At 45.4% G+C, this 17,615-nt stretch overlaps 1 protein-coding gene across 1 annotated transcript in view; it reads right to left on the reverse strand.

Moving 5' to 3' along the window:
* LOC124594411 (T-box transcription factor TBX20-like) overlaps window positions 1-15,667 on the reverse strand; it is a 187,422-nt gene extending 171,755 nt beyond the window's left edge. Inside the window, exon 1 of the mRNA XM_047132780.1 lies at window positions 15,539-15,667. Within this exon, the coding sequence (XP_046988736.1) occupies window positions 15,539-15,561 (23 nt within the window). The 5' untranslated portion in view covers window positions 15,562-15,667. The remainder of the gene's footprint in view (window positions 1-15,538) is intronic.
* Window positions 15,668-17,615: the final 1,948 nt, after the last annotated feature.

Genomic DNA, 17,615 nt, shown 5'->3' on the forward strand with positions numbered 1-17,615 from the left:
TCTACTAAAGAGACCATCTAGACTGCACTTGTTCGTCCTCTGCTAGAGTATTGCTGAGCTGTAAGGACTCCTTACCAGATAGGGCTGACGAAGGACATCGAAAAGGTTCGAAGAAGGGCAGTTCGTTTTGTATTATCGCAAAATAGGGGAGAAAGTGTCACAGATATGATGAGTAAGTTGGGACGGGGATTATTAAAACAAAGGCATTTTTCGTTGCGGCGAGATCTTTTCACGAAATTTCAATCACCAACTTTCTCCTCTGAATGTGAGAGTATTTTACTATCGGCAACTTACGTAGGGAGAAATGACACTCATAATAAAAGAAGAGCCGGCCGGAGTGGGAGAACGGTTCTAGGCGCTTCAGTCTGGAACTGCACGACCGCTACGGTCGCAGGTTCGAATCCTGCCTCGGGCAAGGAAGTGTGTGGTGTCCTTAGGTTAGTTAGGTTTAAGTAGTTCTAAGTTCTAGGGGACTGATGACTTCAGATATAAAGTCCCATAGTGCTAATAGCCATTTGAACCATTTTAATAAAATAAGAGAAACCAGATCTCTCACAGGAAGATTTTTCCCACATGCTGTTAGAGAGTGGAACGATAATTAAATAATCTGAAGGTGGTTCAAAGAACACACTGCCAGGCACGGAAGTGTGATTTCTAGAGTAGTCGCGTAGTTGTAGAACGACAAGGGGATACGCGCGCTTTAACTACGCGGTGCTGTGGAAACTTATCGCTGTGGACGAATCCATGTCAACAGAAGCCACCACAAAATTTCTCACGATCTTATTTGAGCACGCGGCTGTTTCGAAATATACTTTTTATGCATAATGCTCTATATTGCATTGGATGAATTTACTGCAGTTTACCGATTTCAGTTCTATGAATCATCATCAGATACAGTATTTTGTTGCAAAATCAACGCTTCGAACCGCCACCTAGCGCTCAGCCTGGTCACTGTCAGCAGAGTTGTCAGGTGTGGAAGTTGACTGCTCGACATTTTATTGTTTGTAACAAGACACTGCTTCTGATAATGACTCATTAGATTAGAAACTAGTAAACTGTCTCCGGAAAGATTTTTCAATCTGCAACGCCGAATGCACTGATTTGAAACTTTCTGGTAGATTAAAATTTCTTGGTGGATCGGACTCGAAACTATGAACCTTGCCTTTGGCGGGCAACTTATAAGTTGCCAGCCAGAGGTACTTGGGAACCATTGAGGGAGTCGCCGAGCTGTACTACAGATACATCCATGTTAACATCAATGCAAACACTGAAATCAAAGGAATGAAAACAGTTCACTGACCTCGTTGCTTCAATAAGAGGAAACATCACTGACCCAGTCAGTCCTGGAAGCATTCTCGTGATATCCAGGACTTCCGGTTTCGAATGGCGCTCTGCCATGGATTTTCCATTGTCACGGTACATAATCCATATCGCTGCAACTGTGGCATATCGCTGGCTAATATGACCTTCAGAAGTTTACCAAGATTTTGATAATGACGTTTCAAGTCTTCACAAAGGGAAATTAAGTATAAGTAAATTACAACTAGGTGAGTTTTTGCTTGTGACCTCTTGGCGAACTCGATTCTGAGACGTGCTGCACGCAGGCGTGTGTGGACGACTTACTTCAGTCTCTCCGGGACCTGGTTGTTAGCTGCAGAGCACTGAAGGGACATTGAAATGGTATGGCCTTTCGGCAAGGAAACGCCTGGCATCGCTCAGGTATGCGAATGTGTGCAACCTCTACACGCCGAACTTACACAGCAGATCAAACGAAATCTTGAGACGCGTCTTGATTTGCAGCCATCCAGTTCCGCGAACATCAAAGGCTCGCGCGAATCCTCATCGGTCTGACGTGAAAGGGAGACGGCGTTTACGACTGAAAAGTGCGTGGCAAACTTGCGACAGCCTTTGCAGCAGAGCGATCTCATTTCGTCCCTTCATTCCGCCGCTTCTGTTGGCATTCTTACCCAAGACTGTCAAAAATATAAAAGGAGAGGGCGGAAACAAAATACTTGCTTATTTGTCACTTGTTCCGCTGCGCAAAGGAAGAGGAATTCTAAGAGAATCAAATCCGTTAAAAATTAGTGTCATAAATAGTAAAGATAATTTGCAACGAATCCAGGCACAATATTGATCAAGCTATACCTGTTAATGTTACATATTACAGTTAATAGTCAACGTTTCAGTTAATCCTTCGTTTAAGGTAGGCAAAGTCGCTATTGCAACCACGACACCAAAAGGCAGGAAATTAAAACTTCACGATTTTCTTTTTTGGCCTTCCCTCGTCACAATGACCGAAAGCGGAGGATGAGTAGAAAAACAACATATTTTCGCCAAACACCGGTTAATCAACACCGTAATAACGAACAATTTGAAGCATGGCAACTGAAGTCATAATACACATAGGATGAGGCAGGCGAGACAGACTATATCCAGAACGTGTAAATATGAGAAGGAGAGATTTTTGTCAAGACATAACAGACAACGTGGAGACTTTTATGATGTATGCAAGTAACTTTTAATGCTTATAGCTGCCAAATCAAGAAATTAACTTTTTAAAAATTGAAGCTACTAGGGGCGTTCAATAAGTTCAAAATGGCTCTGAGCACTATGGGAATTAACATCTATGGTCATCAGTCCCCTAGAACTTAGAACTACTTAAACCTAACTAACCTAAGGACATCACACAACACCCAGCCATCACGAGGCAGAGAAAATCCCTGACCCCGCCGGGAATCGAACCGGGAACCCGGGCGTGGGAAGCGAGAACGCTACCGCACGACCACGAGATGCGGACGTTCAATAAGTGATGCAACACTTTTTTTCTCGGTCAGTTCCGGTTGAAAAATGCGGAATTTGTTGTGGGACATCGCAGAATGTTCCCTTTTCAGCCCCTACAGTTTCTTGAAGAAGTTCCGACAGGCGACAGCACCATACGGAGCCTTCAAAATGTCTTTTATAACAGAGGTGCGTTCCTAACAGATAGTTGTCATTGGATTTCTTTTCCCGGAAAACCAGAGCACCGTAGACAGCCATAGGCGCTTGCAGAATGTCTACTGAGACCAGGCAGTGAACAAAAGCACAGACAGTCGTTGTCTGAGTCTGTGAGTCTGTCAGCATCACAACAAGGTCACGCAAACCTGTCCTATCTCCCGCGTGCCGGCCGGTCTCACGCAGCTGCATCGTTCGAAAGTACGTGTACTCTCATTCGAGGCGATCGACGGATCACAATTAACATTAAAATTAACATTAAGATGACAATTAACATTAAGATGACCATAAAGGGCAACGAAGGACCATATGTGCGGAATTACTTACGCTTTACGAGCTGATCGTAACAATTTTTTGTCGAAAATCGTCACTGACTGAACTGTTCCTCCTCATCCATCCTACAGTCCATATCTCACGCCTTCCGATTCCAATCTGTTTGGCCAACGGCCGGAGTGGCCGAACGGTTCTAGGCGCTACAGTCTGGAACCGCGCGACAGATACGGTCGCAGGTTCGAATCATGCCTCGGGCATGGATGTGTGTGATGTCCTTAGGTTAGTTAGGGGACGGATGACCTCAGAAGTTAAGTCCCATAGTGCTCAGAGCCATTTGAACCATATTTTTGTTTGGCCAAATGAAGGATGGGTGCACTCTGCGGGAAGCGGCACGTGCGTGATGGGGAGCTTATTGATGCAGCAAGACGCTGGCTCCGAAGTGGACCAGGAGAATAGCACCATGTGGGCATACAGGCCGTCCCAGTCAGGTGGCGTAAGGCCCTCGCTCTGAACAGAGATTATTTTGAAAAACAGGGTTTTGGAGCATAGTTAACCTGATTTCAGAAAGAAATTGTTGCATTTCTTATTGAACGTCCCTTGTATGTACAACCACAGCATCCTTCTTAGATTGTTTGTAGATGATATTGTCTTTTACAAAAGAATTAGGCAACATATCTCCATGATGCAAAGCTGAAAATTGAACCTGAACAATAAAAGCTGAGATGTCTTCCACATGAGATCTAAAAAAATTCCATTAATTTCTTTTGAACGACGAATAACAAAAATTTGAATTTTGGTTGGTTGATTTCGGGAAGGGGACCAAACAGCGAGGTCATAGGTCCCATCGGATTAGGGAAGGATGGGGAAGGAAATCTTTCAAAGCAACCATCCCGGCATTTGCCTGAAGCGATTTAGGAAAATCACGGTAAATCTAAATCGGGACGGCGAGACGCAGGATTGAACATTCTCACCGAATGCGATTCCTGTGCACTAACTAATGCTCCATCTTGCTCGATAAAAATTTGAATGTTGTCGGTTCACTTAAATATCTAGTGATTACAAACAACTTAAACTGGTACGCTCACACAAAAAACGTTGTAGGGAACGTTAACTGAAGACTGCGTTTTACCGGCAGAACACATGGAAAGTGCAACGAATCTAGTCAAGGCACTACCGACACTACACTTGTCCGTCTTCTCTCCTGTAGTATTGCTACGCGAAATGTGATCCTTACTAGACAGTACTGACAGGGGACACAAAATACAAATAAGTACAGCGCGTTTTGCTTTATCAAATGGTTCAAATGGCTCTGAGCACTATGGGACTCAACATCTGAGGTCATCAGTCCCCTAGAACTTAGAACTACTTAAACCTAACTAACCTAAGGACATCACACACATCCATGCCCGAGGCAGGATTCGAACCTGCGACCGTAGCAGTCGCGCGGTTCCGGACTGCAGCGCCTAGAACCGCGTGGCCACAGCGGTCGGCTTGCTTTATCACCAAATAAGCGAGTCGGAGCGGAAATTGCTAGAACAAAAACCCTTTTCATTGCGGCGAGATCTTTTCGCGAAATTACAAACACCAACCTTCTTCTCCGAATGCCAGTATTATTTTTTTACTCACACTTGCATAAGGAGAAAAGACCGTCGTGATGTAACAATAGAAATCAGAGCTCACATGTGCTCCTCTGGAGTAGTTCTATGAACCCTACAGCAAGCACACAAATGTGAATTGATGAGTACTCATACCGATTTGGACGTAGATACTTCGTTCGGTGCCTTCGAAGAGAACTTCAACGACATGTCACATTTGGAACTCCATAAAATAGTAAGAACAGCACCGCAAAGGCCCATTCCGCCGCCAACAGACGATGCCTGACAAACTTCTGCACCGCTGTCGAGATGGAAAGGGCGTGGGACACTGTAATGGTACACGACGTACTGTCCGTCCCTAGCCGAAACGTCTGATGGTAAGTATAAACATAGATGTAGGTGCAGATGCTTCAGCCACTGGACTCTTTTGGAACGATGGGCAGTAGAGCGCTGGACAAGCCATCCTCATTTGGGTTTCCCATCTTCCCCTAAATCACATCAGAAAGTTGACAGGATGATTTCTTTAGCAACATGACAGAGACTTCCGTCCCCTCTGCTTGCCCTTCCGAGCTGTCAAGCATTTTATATGGTGGGAAAAATAAATCTGGCCCAGAAAAATTTGTAAGACTCACACAGAACTGACCCTTGTTAATTAACGGGAAAACTAATGGGAGAACGGTCCATCACAAAAAATGCAGGAAAACGTGATTTCGGCGTTTTGGCAAAACCTGCAGCAAAGTCTGCAATGTAAAGCTTCGTGGCAAAAAGGCATAAAACAGGCTCTGTGGCGAATAAAAACCGCAACTATCGGAAAAAGGTTTGGACACACGGAACCGTTACTCCAGTGAAGAAAAGTCTGGAATAAAGTCCTACGGAATTTCAACGCCGTTTGTCTATGTAAGTGAGAATTAAGGGATCATCGTGTCGACACATTACCACAAAGGTGCTGTATCTGCATCCTTCCTAATTTACTGCTGTGCTTGAGTTAAGGCGACTAGAAAATCTTTCGCTTCTTGATGGGTTCAAATGGCGCTGAGCACTATGCGACTTATCTTCTGAGGTCATCAGTCGCCTAGATCTTAGAACTAATTAAACCAAGCTAACCTAAGGACATTACACACATCCATGCTCGAGGCAGGATTCGAACCTGCGACCGGAGTGGTCGCTCGGTTCCAGACTGTAGCGCCCAGAACCGCACGGCCACTCCGGCCGGCCGCTTGTTGAGTTCTGCCGGTAGTTTCTGGAGTGAAGTGGAGTTTTTTCCATTTCTTCTTGGTTCAGCTTGTCGGTCTTGTGAACTTACGGCACATGACTGACTACGCATCAGAAAATCCCCAAAAGTAGTTTGAAGAATAGTTGTACAATCTCAAGATTGGTGTTTGGTGCACAATTTCTGGCGTCAGGATCGCAATACGATTCTTTCATCAAACTGTTGATGCTAACCAGTGTGGTGTCACCGCCAGACACCACACTTGCTAGGTGGTAGCCTTTAAATCGGCCGCGGTCCGTAGTATACGTCAGACCCGCATGTCGCCACTATCAGTGATTGCAGACCGAGCGCCGCCACACGGCAGGTCTAGAGAGACTTCCTAGCACTCGCCCCAGTTGTACAACCGACTTTGCTAGCGATGGTTCACTGACAAAATACGCTCTCATTTGCCGAGACGATAGTTAGCATAGCCTTCAGCTACGTCATTTGCTACGACCTAGCAAGGCGCCATTACCAGTTACTATTGATGCTGTAAAACATGTACCGTCAAGAGCGATATTCACCATTTATGGATTCAAGTTAAGTATTCAACAACTACGTCCTTTTTTGCTAGTCTAATTTCCTTGTCCTGTTCCAGACCTCACGCCAGCCTGCGTGAGCTAAAACACGTGCCTTTCGGCTTCCTCTAATATTACGGTGTTGGTCTCCTGCCAACCCACAACAACCAGTACGTCCAGAAACCGTTTAATCCATATGTGGATCAAATTACTTAAGATAGACGACTGTGTGGATATTTTCAGCAAGACAGAGCAATAGCATACGCCGCATTGACAACCATATTACGAGCGTGTGAGGTGTTCGCTGAGGGGATGACAATCATCATAGGCAGTGCCGTCTTCTGGCCACCTCGATCGCCTCTCTGTGGTCTTTACGTAAGGGCAAACTGACGGGCTAGTTGTAATCAAATAATCCTCCCACTCTGGAAGAGCGACATCAGAACACTGAAAACGCTCTTGCTGTTATACCTCACGGACAGCTGCTAGGCTTGTCTCACAGTTTGAAAAATGGAGTACACCGCTGCATTGACATCAACGGTGGTCATTTGCAGCATGCTGTATGGTGTTCATTAACAAGGATTAGACCCACGTCAGTCATAGTGCAACTAGACCCGGTTTCGTATCTACGGCCTGATGACTTGTTTGAATATAGACACAAACCCCCGTGAATCAGTCTGTCTATTAAAAAAACTGTCTGTTAAACATAAGACCTAAATGCATAGCTTGAGAACTGTGACCAGTTGTTCAGCAGAAGAAATTCATTCCACAGTAGCGAAGATGAACGAGTCCTCATAGCTCTTAAAATTTGCCCTATAGAGCCCAAGTTTACTGAACTTCTCTGTTGTTTTGATCCATAGTACCTCTTCCAAAAGTATGGAAAACAGAGAACATGCGGTAGAGGAGATTTGTTTCACGGTATGGAAGATGAAGATATGCTCCTAGCTCTTAAGGTAAGCATTTGAGAGGCATGTCAATAAGACGTTTTTACTTCGAATGATCGTTCTTGTCATATCCCTGGAACACCTTGCATATTCTGATCAAGCTTTTGTAGCTCTCTGGAGTTGCGGTGACTGTTTACTCCAAACCCCAATTGATTAAAGAATATTCGGCTAATACCCGTATCCGAGTTTTCATTTTCCTCTTGCATTTCCATTATTGCATCGCAGTTCAGATGTGGAGATGCCTTTGGCATGGCATGAAACATGTCACCATATATATTACCGATAATAGAGGGTGGAGGCCGTGGCAAAGTTTGCATCTCTGGCGTTTTTCATTTTCGTGTCCCCGTCTTACCTGCTCAAATTGTAAGACAGGAGCTGACGTAGATGTGTGCCAGTGTTTATGGTCTTTTGCTGCTTTGCACCAATTAATTTGGTCAACGTCTAAACTCTTTAGGTTCTTCTCGAACTGGTCCATATAGCGCTTCAGAGAATGCACCACGAGGCCTTCTACTATACAAAATTTGTCTAGGAAATTGTTATTTTTCATCCGCTAGTCATGCCCAACCCATCTGAGTTGGTGGCAGATAACGGTGGCTTCTATATTATATGTCTTTGCTTTCTCAAGAACAGTAACGTTTGTTATAAAGTCATACCATTTGATGTACATAATGTAGATAAGCTTCTGCTGGTTGAAGCTTTCTAGTTTCTTAAGATAACGGCATACAATGTCCAGGTTTCGCAACCATAGAGCAGAGTAGGAACAACAATTACTCGGTACACTATTAGTATGGTGCATAGCGTCAGATTTTTATTCAAGGAGACCCGATGTAGGAGACGTCCTAAAGCTTTTCCGATGAGGAAGTAGTTGATGTACTTCCTAAATAAAGGAAGTAATCTACTTGTTCTAATGGTGTGCTGGAAACAGAGATACTGAAATTCGGAAAGGCAGCGGCAGAAGCTTGCTGTGCTTGTTTTTTGGATGTTGATGGTCAGACCAAACCGTTTACATGCAGTACCGAAACAATGTACAGACACTGGCAACTCTGCGAGCGTGTGAGCTACAGAAGCATTGTCGTCAGCATACTGCAGTTCAGTAACCTGAGTGACACTTGTGAACCTTCCGATGTGTACTCTGGACTCTTTAAAGAGCCCTTCTTCAAACATGCGTTTAAGTTCTATGCATTGCTAATAGATGTTGTTCTATAAAGCACGGCAGCTAGATACAGAGCAAACACACGCCTGTCTGAGTCCATTAGTAATAGGACATATGTCAGACGCGCCCAAACATGTCATCACGGAGAGCTGGAATCAACTGAACAAGTGTTCAGGATAGTCTAAACTTTTTAACACCTCTCACATAGCTTCTCTGGGCACTGTATCGAAGGGATTCAGATGGTTCAAATGGCTCTGAGCACTATGGGACTTAACATCTGAGGTCATCAGACCCCTAGAACTTAGAACTACTTAAACCTAACTAACCTAAGGACATCACACACATCCATGCCCGAGTCAGGATTCGAACCGGCGATCGTAGCGGTCAAAGGTTCCAGACTGTAGCGCCTAGAACCGCTCGGCCACTTCGTCCGGCCACAAATAGTAAAAGCTTATGCTGTTGCTAGCACTTCTCCTGCGGACACTGTCATCATTACTGCAAACATGAAATTATATACACAGACCTTCCTCCGGAATCAGTCTGTCTATTGGTGGAAACGTATGAATGTCGCTACTGTAGTGGCTGAGATAAGCCGTAACAAACAGAGAGGAAATGTATATAGAGTTTTTCCGGGCCAGTTTTATTTTGTCCATAATGTTTGACCACATTCACCTGACCGATTAGTTGAAAACTTCACTGTAAACGTTTCTAGCTACGTGTAATGTAGATACCGCAATAACCTTTCAAGCGTCGATAACTTCAGCAGACAAATCATTGTGTACCATTTGTCGCCGACTGACGACTGTCCGTTGGCCGATCCGAGGACGGATCCAATAAAGGAAAATTGCCCGCATCGCAGTCTACGACGGTTCGCTATCGACCGACGCGGGAAACTAATCCCCGTGCGAGAAGGCGGTGCGAGGTGTGCGCGAGGCGAGGTGCGAGCGCAGCTATCGATTGCCCGTGAATCAGTAAGGCGCGATTCGGCGCGAGGTGTGGGCTCCCACGCCGTCAGGAGCGGGCCGGCCGCGCTGCTCATTCCGGCTGACAGGGCGCGCGCCACCTGTGCCGAGTAGCGCAGTAATTGGCTGCGTGTCTGGAGAGGCGCGCTCTTCCAGGCGCTGCGCCGCGGACTGCGCCAAATGGAACAGCCTTCGCTCCGCTACTCTGACAGCTCCAGCCCCATTTGTCGGGGCGGGGATCGTGGCACTTGCTCTCCAATCACGCAATAATTTATCCCCCATTACGCTCCCCAACTGGAAGGAGCACTTCTTGTCATTTAGTTCACAAGCTCCGTAATAACATACGCTTATGTTCCTGAAAATCTGAGGGTCCATAAGGAATGAATATAAACTTGGAGAATATTAACAACAAATAGTTAATACAATTATACGGGGTGTCTATCCAGAGAGCCGCCAGGCGCATATTCTCTGGTCTTTCGGCAGATATTTGCAAATTTTGTTTTTTGAATGTGCAAGTGGCGTCAGCCCAGACAAAACACTGTCAATCAAGTCCTGGTGCGACATCCAGTGTGGGCGGAAAGTGTTGATTCGCCGCCCATTAGAAAGAAAATTATTTTTAGTGCTGAATTTTACGCGCCGATTCAACAGAGCAATTCCAAGCAAGTCTAGTGCGATATTCGTGTTATCGATGTATACACTACTGGCCATTAAAATTGCTACACCAAGAAGAAATGTAGATGATAAACGGGTATTCATTGGACAAATATACTGTACTGACATGTGATTACATTTTCACCCAAATTGGGTGCATACATCCTGAGAAATCAGTACCCAGAACAACGACCTCTGGCCGTAATAACGGCCTTGATACACCTGGGCATTGAGTCAAACAGAGCTTGGATGGCGTGTACAGGTACAACTGTCCATGCAGCTTCAACACGATACCACAGTACATCAAGAGTAGTGACTGGAGTATTGTGACGAGCCAGTCCCTCGGCCACTATTGACCAGACGTTTTCAATTGGTGAGAGATCTGGAGAATGTGCTGGCCAGGGCAGCAGTCGAACATTTTCTGTATCCAGAAAAGCCCGTACAGGACCTGCAAAATGCGGTCGTGCATTATCCTGCTGAAATGTAGGGTATCGCAGTGATCGAATGAAGAGTAGAGCCACGGGTCGTAACACATCTGAAATGTAACGTCCACTGTTCAAAGTACCGTCAATGCGAACAATAGGTGACCGAGACTGTAACCAATGGCACCCCATACCATCACGCCGGGTGATACGCCACTATGGTGATGACGAATACACGCTTCCAATGTGCGTTCACCGCGATGTCGCCAAACACGGATGTGTCCATCATGATGCTGTAAACAGAACCTGGACTCATCCGAAATAATGACGTCTTGCCACTCGTGCACCCAGGTTCGTCGTTGAGTACACCATCGCAGGCGCTCCTGTCTATCATGCAGCATCAAGGATAACCGCAGCCATGGTCTTCGACCTGATAGTCCATGCTGCTGCAAACGTCGTCGAACTGTTCGTGCAGATGGTTGTTGTCTTGCAAACGTCCCCATCTGTTGACTCAGGGATCGAGACGTGGCTGCACGATCCGTTACAGCCATGCGGATAAGATGCCCTGCTAGTGAAACGAGGCCGTTGGGACCCAGCACGGCGTTCCGTTTTACCCACCTGAACCCACCGATTCCATATTCTGCTAACAGTCATCGGATCTCGACCAACGCGAGCAGCAATGTCACGATACGATAAACCGCAATCGCGATAGTCTACAATCCGACCTTTATCAAAGTCGGAAACCTGATGGTACGCATTTATCCTCCTTACATGAGGCATCAGAACAACTTTTCATCAGGCAACGCCGGTGAACTGCTGTTTGTGTATGAGAAATCGGTTGGAAACTTTCCTCATGTCAGCTCGTTGTAGGTTTAGCCACCGGCGCCAATCTCGTGTAAATGCTCTGAAAAGCTAATCATTTGCATATCACAGCATCTTCTTCCTGTCGGTTAAATTTCGCGTCTGTAGCACGTCATCTTCGTGGTGTAGCAATTTTAACGGCGAGTTGTCTATTAACAGAGGCAGTAAAGCACGAAGAATAACTAGTACTTTAGCGTCGACAGCACTGGCCTGGCTCGCGCTGACCACTGTCGCCATGCAGTAGCAGTGCTGCTCAGTCGCTGCTGGAATACTGGTTATTCTTCGTATTTTACTGCCCGTGTTAATTTGGGACCGCTGTATCGAATGGGCAGGTAAAATTTCGCTTTAAAAATCATTTTGTTTGTAACGGGAGACGAACCGATGCTTTCCGTCCACACTAGACGTCACATGAAAGATGTGATGAGCAGTTTTTGTTTGGGATGTCTCCAGCTGCAGATTGGAAAACGAAATTGTAAATATCTGCCGAAACAGCAGAGAAGAAACACCTTATGACTCTTAGAGAAACACCCATGATCGACTTACTTGACGTATTTGATGATCGACTTGTCCAGTGTTACTGTCATTCTTCTTTCTTCTTCTTTCGGTACTGCCTCTATCCCGCATTATGCGCAGGGTCGGCAGGGTTAAGTACGGATGTGGCATGTTTAATGTTGAAGGGGTGGCCGGATGCCCTTCCTGCCACCACCCCATACTCCCCGGGACGGAATGAGTGTACCCCAGCTGTCTGCATCTAGTGTAAATCGTGAAATAGTGTGAATGTATTTCAAATGTCTGCGAGTCGTGTAATTGAGGTGGGACGTGGGGACCAGCCCGGTATTCACCTAGTAGGATGTGGAAAACCGCCTAACAACCACATCCAGGCTGGCCGGCACACCGGCCGTCGTCGTTAATCCGCCGGGCGGATTCGATCCGGGGCCGGCGCGCCTGCCCGAGTCCAGGAAGCAGCGAGTTAGCGCTCTCGGCTATCCTGGCGGGTCCAGTGTTACTATCATTATCGAAGAAAAATTGGTATAACATAGCTGATTCGAGCATTTTAAATAATTCATCAGTTTCATTTGAAAATTTGTATCGGACCAGGACTCGAACCTGGATGCTCCTCTTCTCTAAAACTGTTGTCTTAGCTACCTCGGATAAGGTTCGACCAGCATACGGCTATCTGATTACGCATGCGTACCATCGGTCATTCCCTTGAGGGAATGCAGTTAGGCTGCAAGCAATCTGGAAAATCTGTGGGGTCACAGTATCAGTGATGAGCAGCACTTGGGAATTTCGGTCGAACGTGAAGCGCGTCCGGGAGGTCGAGCCGGTTAAGGCAAGCGTTCTAGAGAAGCAGGCCATCCAGGTTCGAGCCTTGGCCCTGCACAAATATTCAAGTGCAGCGGCTGAAATCTCTCAATGCTCAAAACAGGAAGGTGATACCGATTTCTTTTACCTTATTAATGTTTCAGGGAGACAGCTCATGTCGTGGCCTAGCAGCTCTGTCTTTGTGACAAGGAAGATCGGCGTTATTCCAACCTCATTGAGTGACGAGCCGTCAGACAACGTCATACACAAAAGTATGGCTCAGAGAGTACATCGAATGTTTCATTAGCATGGGAATGAGTTCGAATGGTGTATGTTCGAGCTCAGATGACTTCATGGTGTTGCGGTTTGTGAAGTTAATATTGGGAGAGTATGTACAGATTTACTTGGCCCCTAGTGGTGCAGGCGGCACCGTAGGAAGGGGACAACGACAGTAGTGGGGATTCCCTTACGGAGGGGCACAGCACGGTAGAGGACGTGTAGTTCTACCGCGGAAGCCTTCACAGAAACACTTATTTCGCATAACGTCCAAGCTACAGCTAGGGACTCTCCAAATGATCATATTACGAGGTTGTGCCAGGACGACCACTAATTCGACAAGACATCTGTATATTATAGAAGGTACAGTCGGTTACAGGATTTCACTGAAACTGCAACAGAAGGAGCGATTTATTTTAGCCTGACTGAGAAACAGTTTTTTTCTTTCTCTTGTCTTTATGCTAAACTCAGCTTCCTTTGACTAAACACAGTGAGTTGTACACAATTTTATATTACTAAGACGCTAATGCAGTTGCAAGTGTGACAGAATTCTGAGACAGTCTACTCTCGTTATTAAATAAACAACTGAGAACAAGTCAGCTCAGTAGCTTACGGAAAGATCATTCTCTCTATGAAAATAAATGTGAAATTTCTTCACTTATGTTGTTGCAAACCCATACTAATTCTCATTCTACCAACTAACTATGGCCCTTCAGATGATTACATTATTTCATTGATAAAAATCTGTAGCTACTCTTATGTCACGATAAATAAGAGAGTGTCACTAGCTAGACATGTGGCAATCCTCCTTGCATACTATCATTTGCTAAAAACTCGTATCGATATCTCGAACTTTTACGACTTATAAGAGATTATGTGAGTATTTCAGTTTCCTTCTATCATTTGCGAGCACGTTTGGAAGTGAGTGTGGTACATGCAATCCGTTTTCTCGACATTCGAAACAGATATAAATCTCAAGTTTTAAGAAAAATTTAATGTGTTAGCTACATATTATATACATACTGTATGACCTAACATGCACCAAATGCAAACTAATAATGACCCCTATTTTTCATCTAAAAGTATTCGAATTCCGTGCAGTATCTTACTTGATGTCGAAATATCACAATATTAACCCAATAACTAAATGGCAGGCTGTTCATCATGAAGCCGACGAATGAGGCTGAGAGCTTCAAGAAAATCAAATTTTTCTCCTAGTAGTTTCATTCAAACAATTTGCATCCTATTTTGGGCGTCTTCTTTTATCTGCCAAATGAAATTATTTAGCGTTCCCGTTATTATCATTGTTAGTTCTACGAGCAAACAGCGCTGCAAGAATTTGTGCTCCTCTACTTTGTATATGGTCGCTGTTTCCTACTAGTACTACATGATGTAGATCTCAAACACTGCATTAATATCACACTGTAGACTGTACATGGGTTCCAAGCAGTCTCCTCCTCAGAATATGTCTTCTCTGAATAACCCGAAGTCTACCACTTACCCTACATACAACTTGGCCTAAGTGATCGCTTAGCTCCATATCTTCACGCATTGTTTAAATGACCCTAAAGACTCCAGTTGCTATTCATAAATCATGCAACCAAAGGCTACTGATTTTTTTTTTTGAATTTTTTGTGAAGGGCAAGGATATATATTCTTGCACTGATTTTTTGTTCACTTATGAGAACATACTATCATGATTATCGGATAACACTTCAGCAGAGGTAATCGCGTCAATTGGGAGAGATCTGAAGTCACAAATAGTAGTGTCTGTTACGTCTTGTGCAGCGCACTTCCTTGTGACACAACCTAAAACACGCAAACTGCAATTGCCAAGAAATTTTGCTGAGCCTAGATACATCAAACACACCTCGCTACTTCTGTTGTGTCGAGTCTGGTGGTCTAGTGGCGAAGTAAGATCGAATCCCGGTCGAATCACAGAAATTTTTCAGTCCGCCGTTAATCTACACTTAACCTCACAATGACGTGAAGATTCTCCACGAACTATACATAGTTCTAATTCCACATTAAACTGCAATGTTTGTTTCCCTGGTAGGATTATTGTGATAGGTTAGGGATACGCAAGGCGTTAAAGTGGTGTACAATTGAAAGACTTACATCAGGCCGTTGAGCGAAGTGAAATTATTATTATTATCATTGCCTCTATCGTTAACTGTCTGGAAAGCTTGCATCAATCGCGCGAGCTGAATTAAGTGTGGTCGGTTTTCCTGGAATCGATGGTAGTTTCCCAGGAAAAGGTCATTTTGTTCGAAATGGATACGTTACGTTGCACGTCAGAGAACGTTGCAGCCAAGCAGCGTTAAGTGAGAGGCTGGCTCACCTGCCGGACTTGGTGATGATCATCTCGGTGCCCAGCTCGTTGAACTTGTCCCAGAGCTCCTTGGTCTCGAGGTGGCAGACGACGTGCCGCAGCTCCTCGCTGTTGCAGCGCTCCTGCAGCAGCGGGTTGCGCGTGGGCGGCGGCGACGAGCTCTTGCTGCCGCCGCTGCCGCCCCCGCCGCCGCCGCCCCCGCTGCCGGTGGGCGTGCACACGCCGCCGTCCGCCGTCGACGACGAGATCTCTGGCGGCGTCTCGCGGCCCTCCGCGTCGCTGCTGCCCACCGACGATGGCGTCGGCGTCGGCGTCGTCGTCGTCTCCACCAGCTTCTCTGCAACGCGAGAGACACGTCGTCAGACTCCGGGCAAGAGCGGCGCCAAACGTGTCGGAATAATTGTAAACAGGAACCCCCACTAAAGAAGTAAATGATTGCTTAATATTTCAACTTAATCTTCTCGGGTAACTAACCGCGTCAACCCTGAAGACGTCCTCGATATTACGAGAAACATTCTCCGCTCCCCGCCTACACTTCCTAATCCCACGGGAAGATACATTTAGTAGATGGACAGGATTTTATTGGACCAACACACTGCGGAAACCTTCAAATACTTAATGCCCATTTAATGAATAACTTAAAAGACTATAAGCGAGCGATGTACTTAAGAACACTGTACGACACTTTCTGTCACATCAAAGTCTATTCTTCCTGAATTTGGTTACGTAAAACAGATGCCTGATCCAGGTTTCTGTGGTGGAGAAGTCATGCAAAGCGTGATCGCAGTATTGGCTGGAGCCAGCGGCATTTACGGTTTAGCTTAGTTTGTGAGTTTTAAGCATCTGTGCCTGTAGAAGATGTATGGTAATTAATAGCGAAATGTGACACAGTGTGATTGCAGTGAGGTGACAAAAGTCATGGAATACCTCCTGATATTGTGTCGTACCTCCTTTTGCCCGGCACAGATAAGCGTCTTGACGTGGTACGGACTCAACAAATAGTTGAATGCATCCGAAGATATATTTAGCCTCGCTGCCTCTGTAGCCGTTGATAACTGCGAAAGTATTGCCAGTACAGAACTTTATGCACGAACTGAACTCTTGATTATGTCCCATGAATGTTCGATGAGAATCATGTCAGGTGATCTGAAGGACGACATCATTCGCTCGACTTGCGAACAGTTGTGGCCTACTGACAAGGCGCATTGTCATCAAAAAAAAAAAAAAAAATAAATAAATAAATAAATAAATAAAATAAAATAAAATAAAAATACCATCGTTGTTTCGGAAAATGAAGTCCATCAATGGCTGCAGATGGTCTCCAGGCAGCCGAACATAACCATTTACACTGAACGATCGGTTCAGTTAGAGCAGAGAACCCAGTCCATTGCATGTAAACACAGCCCACACTATTATGGAGCCACCACCAGCCTACGCAGTACTTTGTTGTCAACTTGGATCTATGGCTTCGTGAGATGTGCGCCACACTCGAACGCTACCATCAGTTCTTATGAATTGAAACTGGGACTCATTTGCCGAGCCAACGGTTTTCTGTCCGTCTAGAGCCCAACCGATTGGTCACGGGGATTTCATGCTGCTAGCAAAGGCCGTGACACGCGACGTTTGCTGCCATAGTCCATTAACCCCAAATATCGCCTTTGTGTCCTAACGGATATGTTCGTAGTACATCCCACATTGATTTATGCTCTTATTTCACGCACTGTTGCTGGTTTGTCAACACTGACAGCTCTACACAACCAGCACTCTCTCTATTGTTGCGTGCAGGACGTCGGCCACTATGTTGTTCCGTGGTGAGAGACAATTCCTGAAGTGTGGTATTCTCAGCACACTCTTGACACTGTGCTTCTCAAAATATTGAATTCTCTAACGATTTCAGAAATGGAGTGACCCATGCGTCTAGCTCCAACCACCATTACGCGTTCATAGTCTGTTAATTCCCGTCGTGCAGCCATGACGTCGGAAACATTTCCACATAAATCAGCTGAATACAAACGATAGCTCCGCCCTTGTATTGCCCTTTTACACCTTGTGTACGCGATTCTGTGCATGTGCATATCGCTGTCCC

Source organism: Schistocerca americana, chromosome 2, assembly GCF_021461395.2.
Source record: "Schistocerca americana isolate TAMUIC-IGC-003095 chromosome 2, iqSchAmer2.1, whole genome shotgun sequence".
Classification (NCBI taxonomy): Eukaryota; Metazoa; Arthropoda; class Insecta; order Orthoptera; family Acrididae; genus Schistocerca; species Schistocerca americana.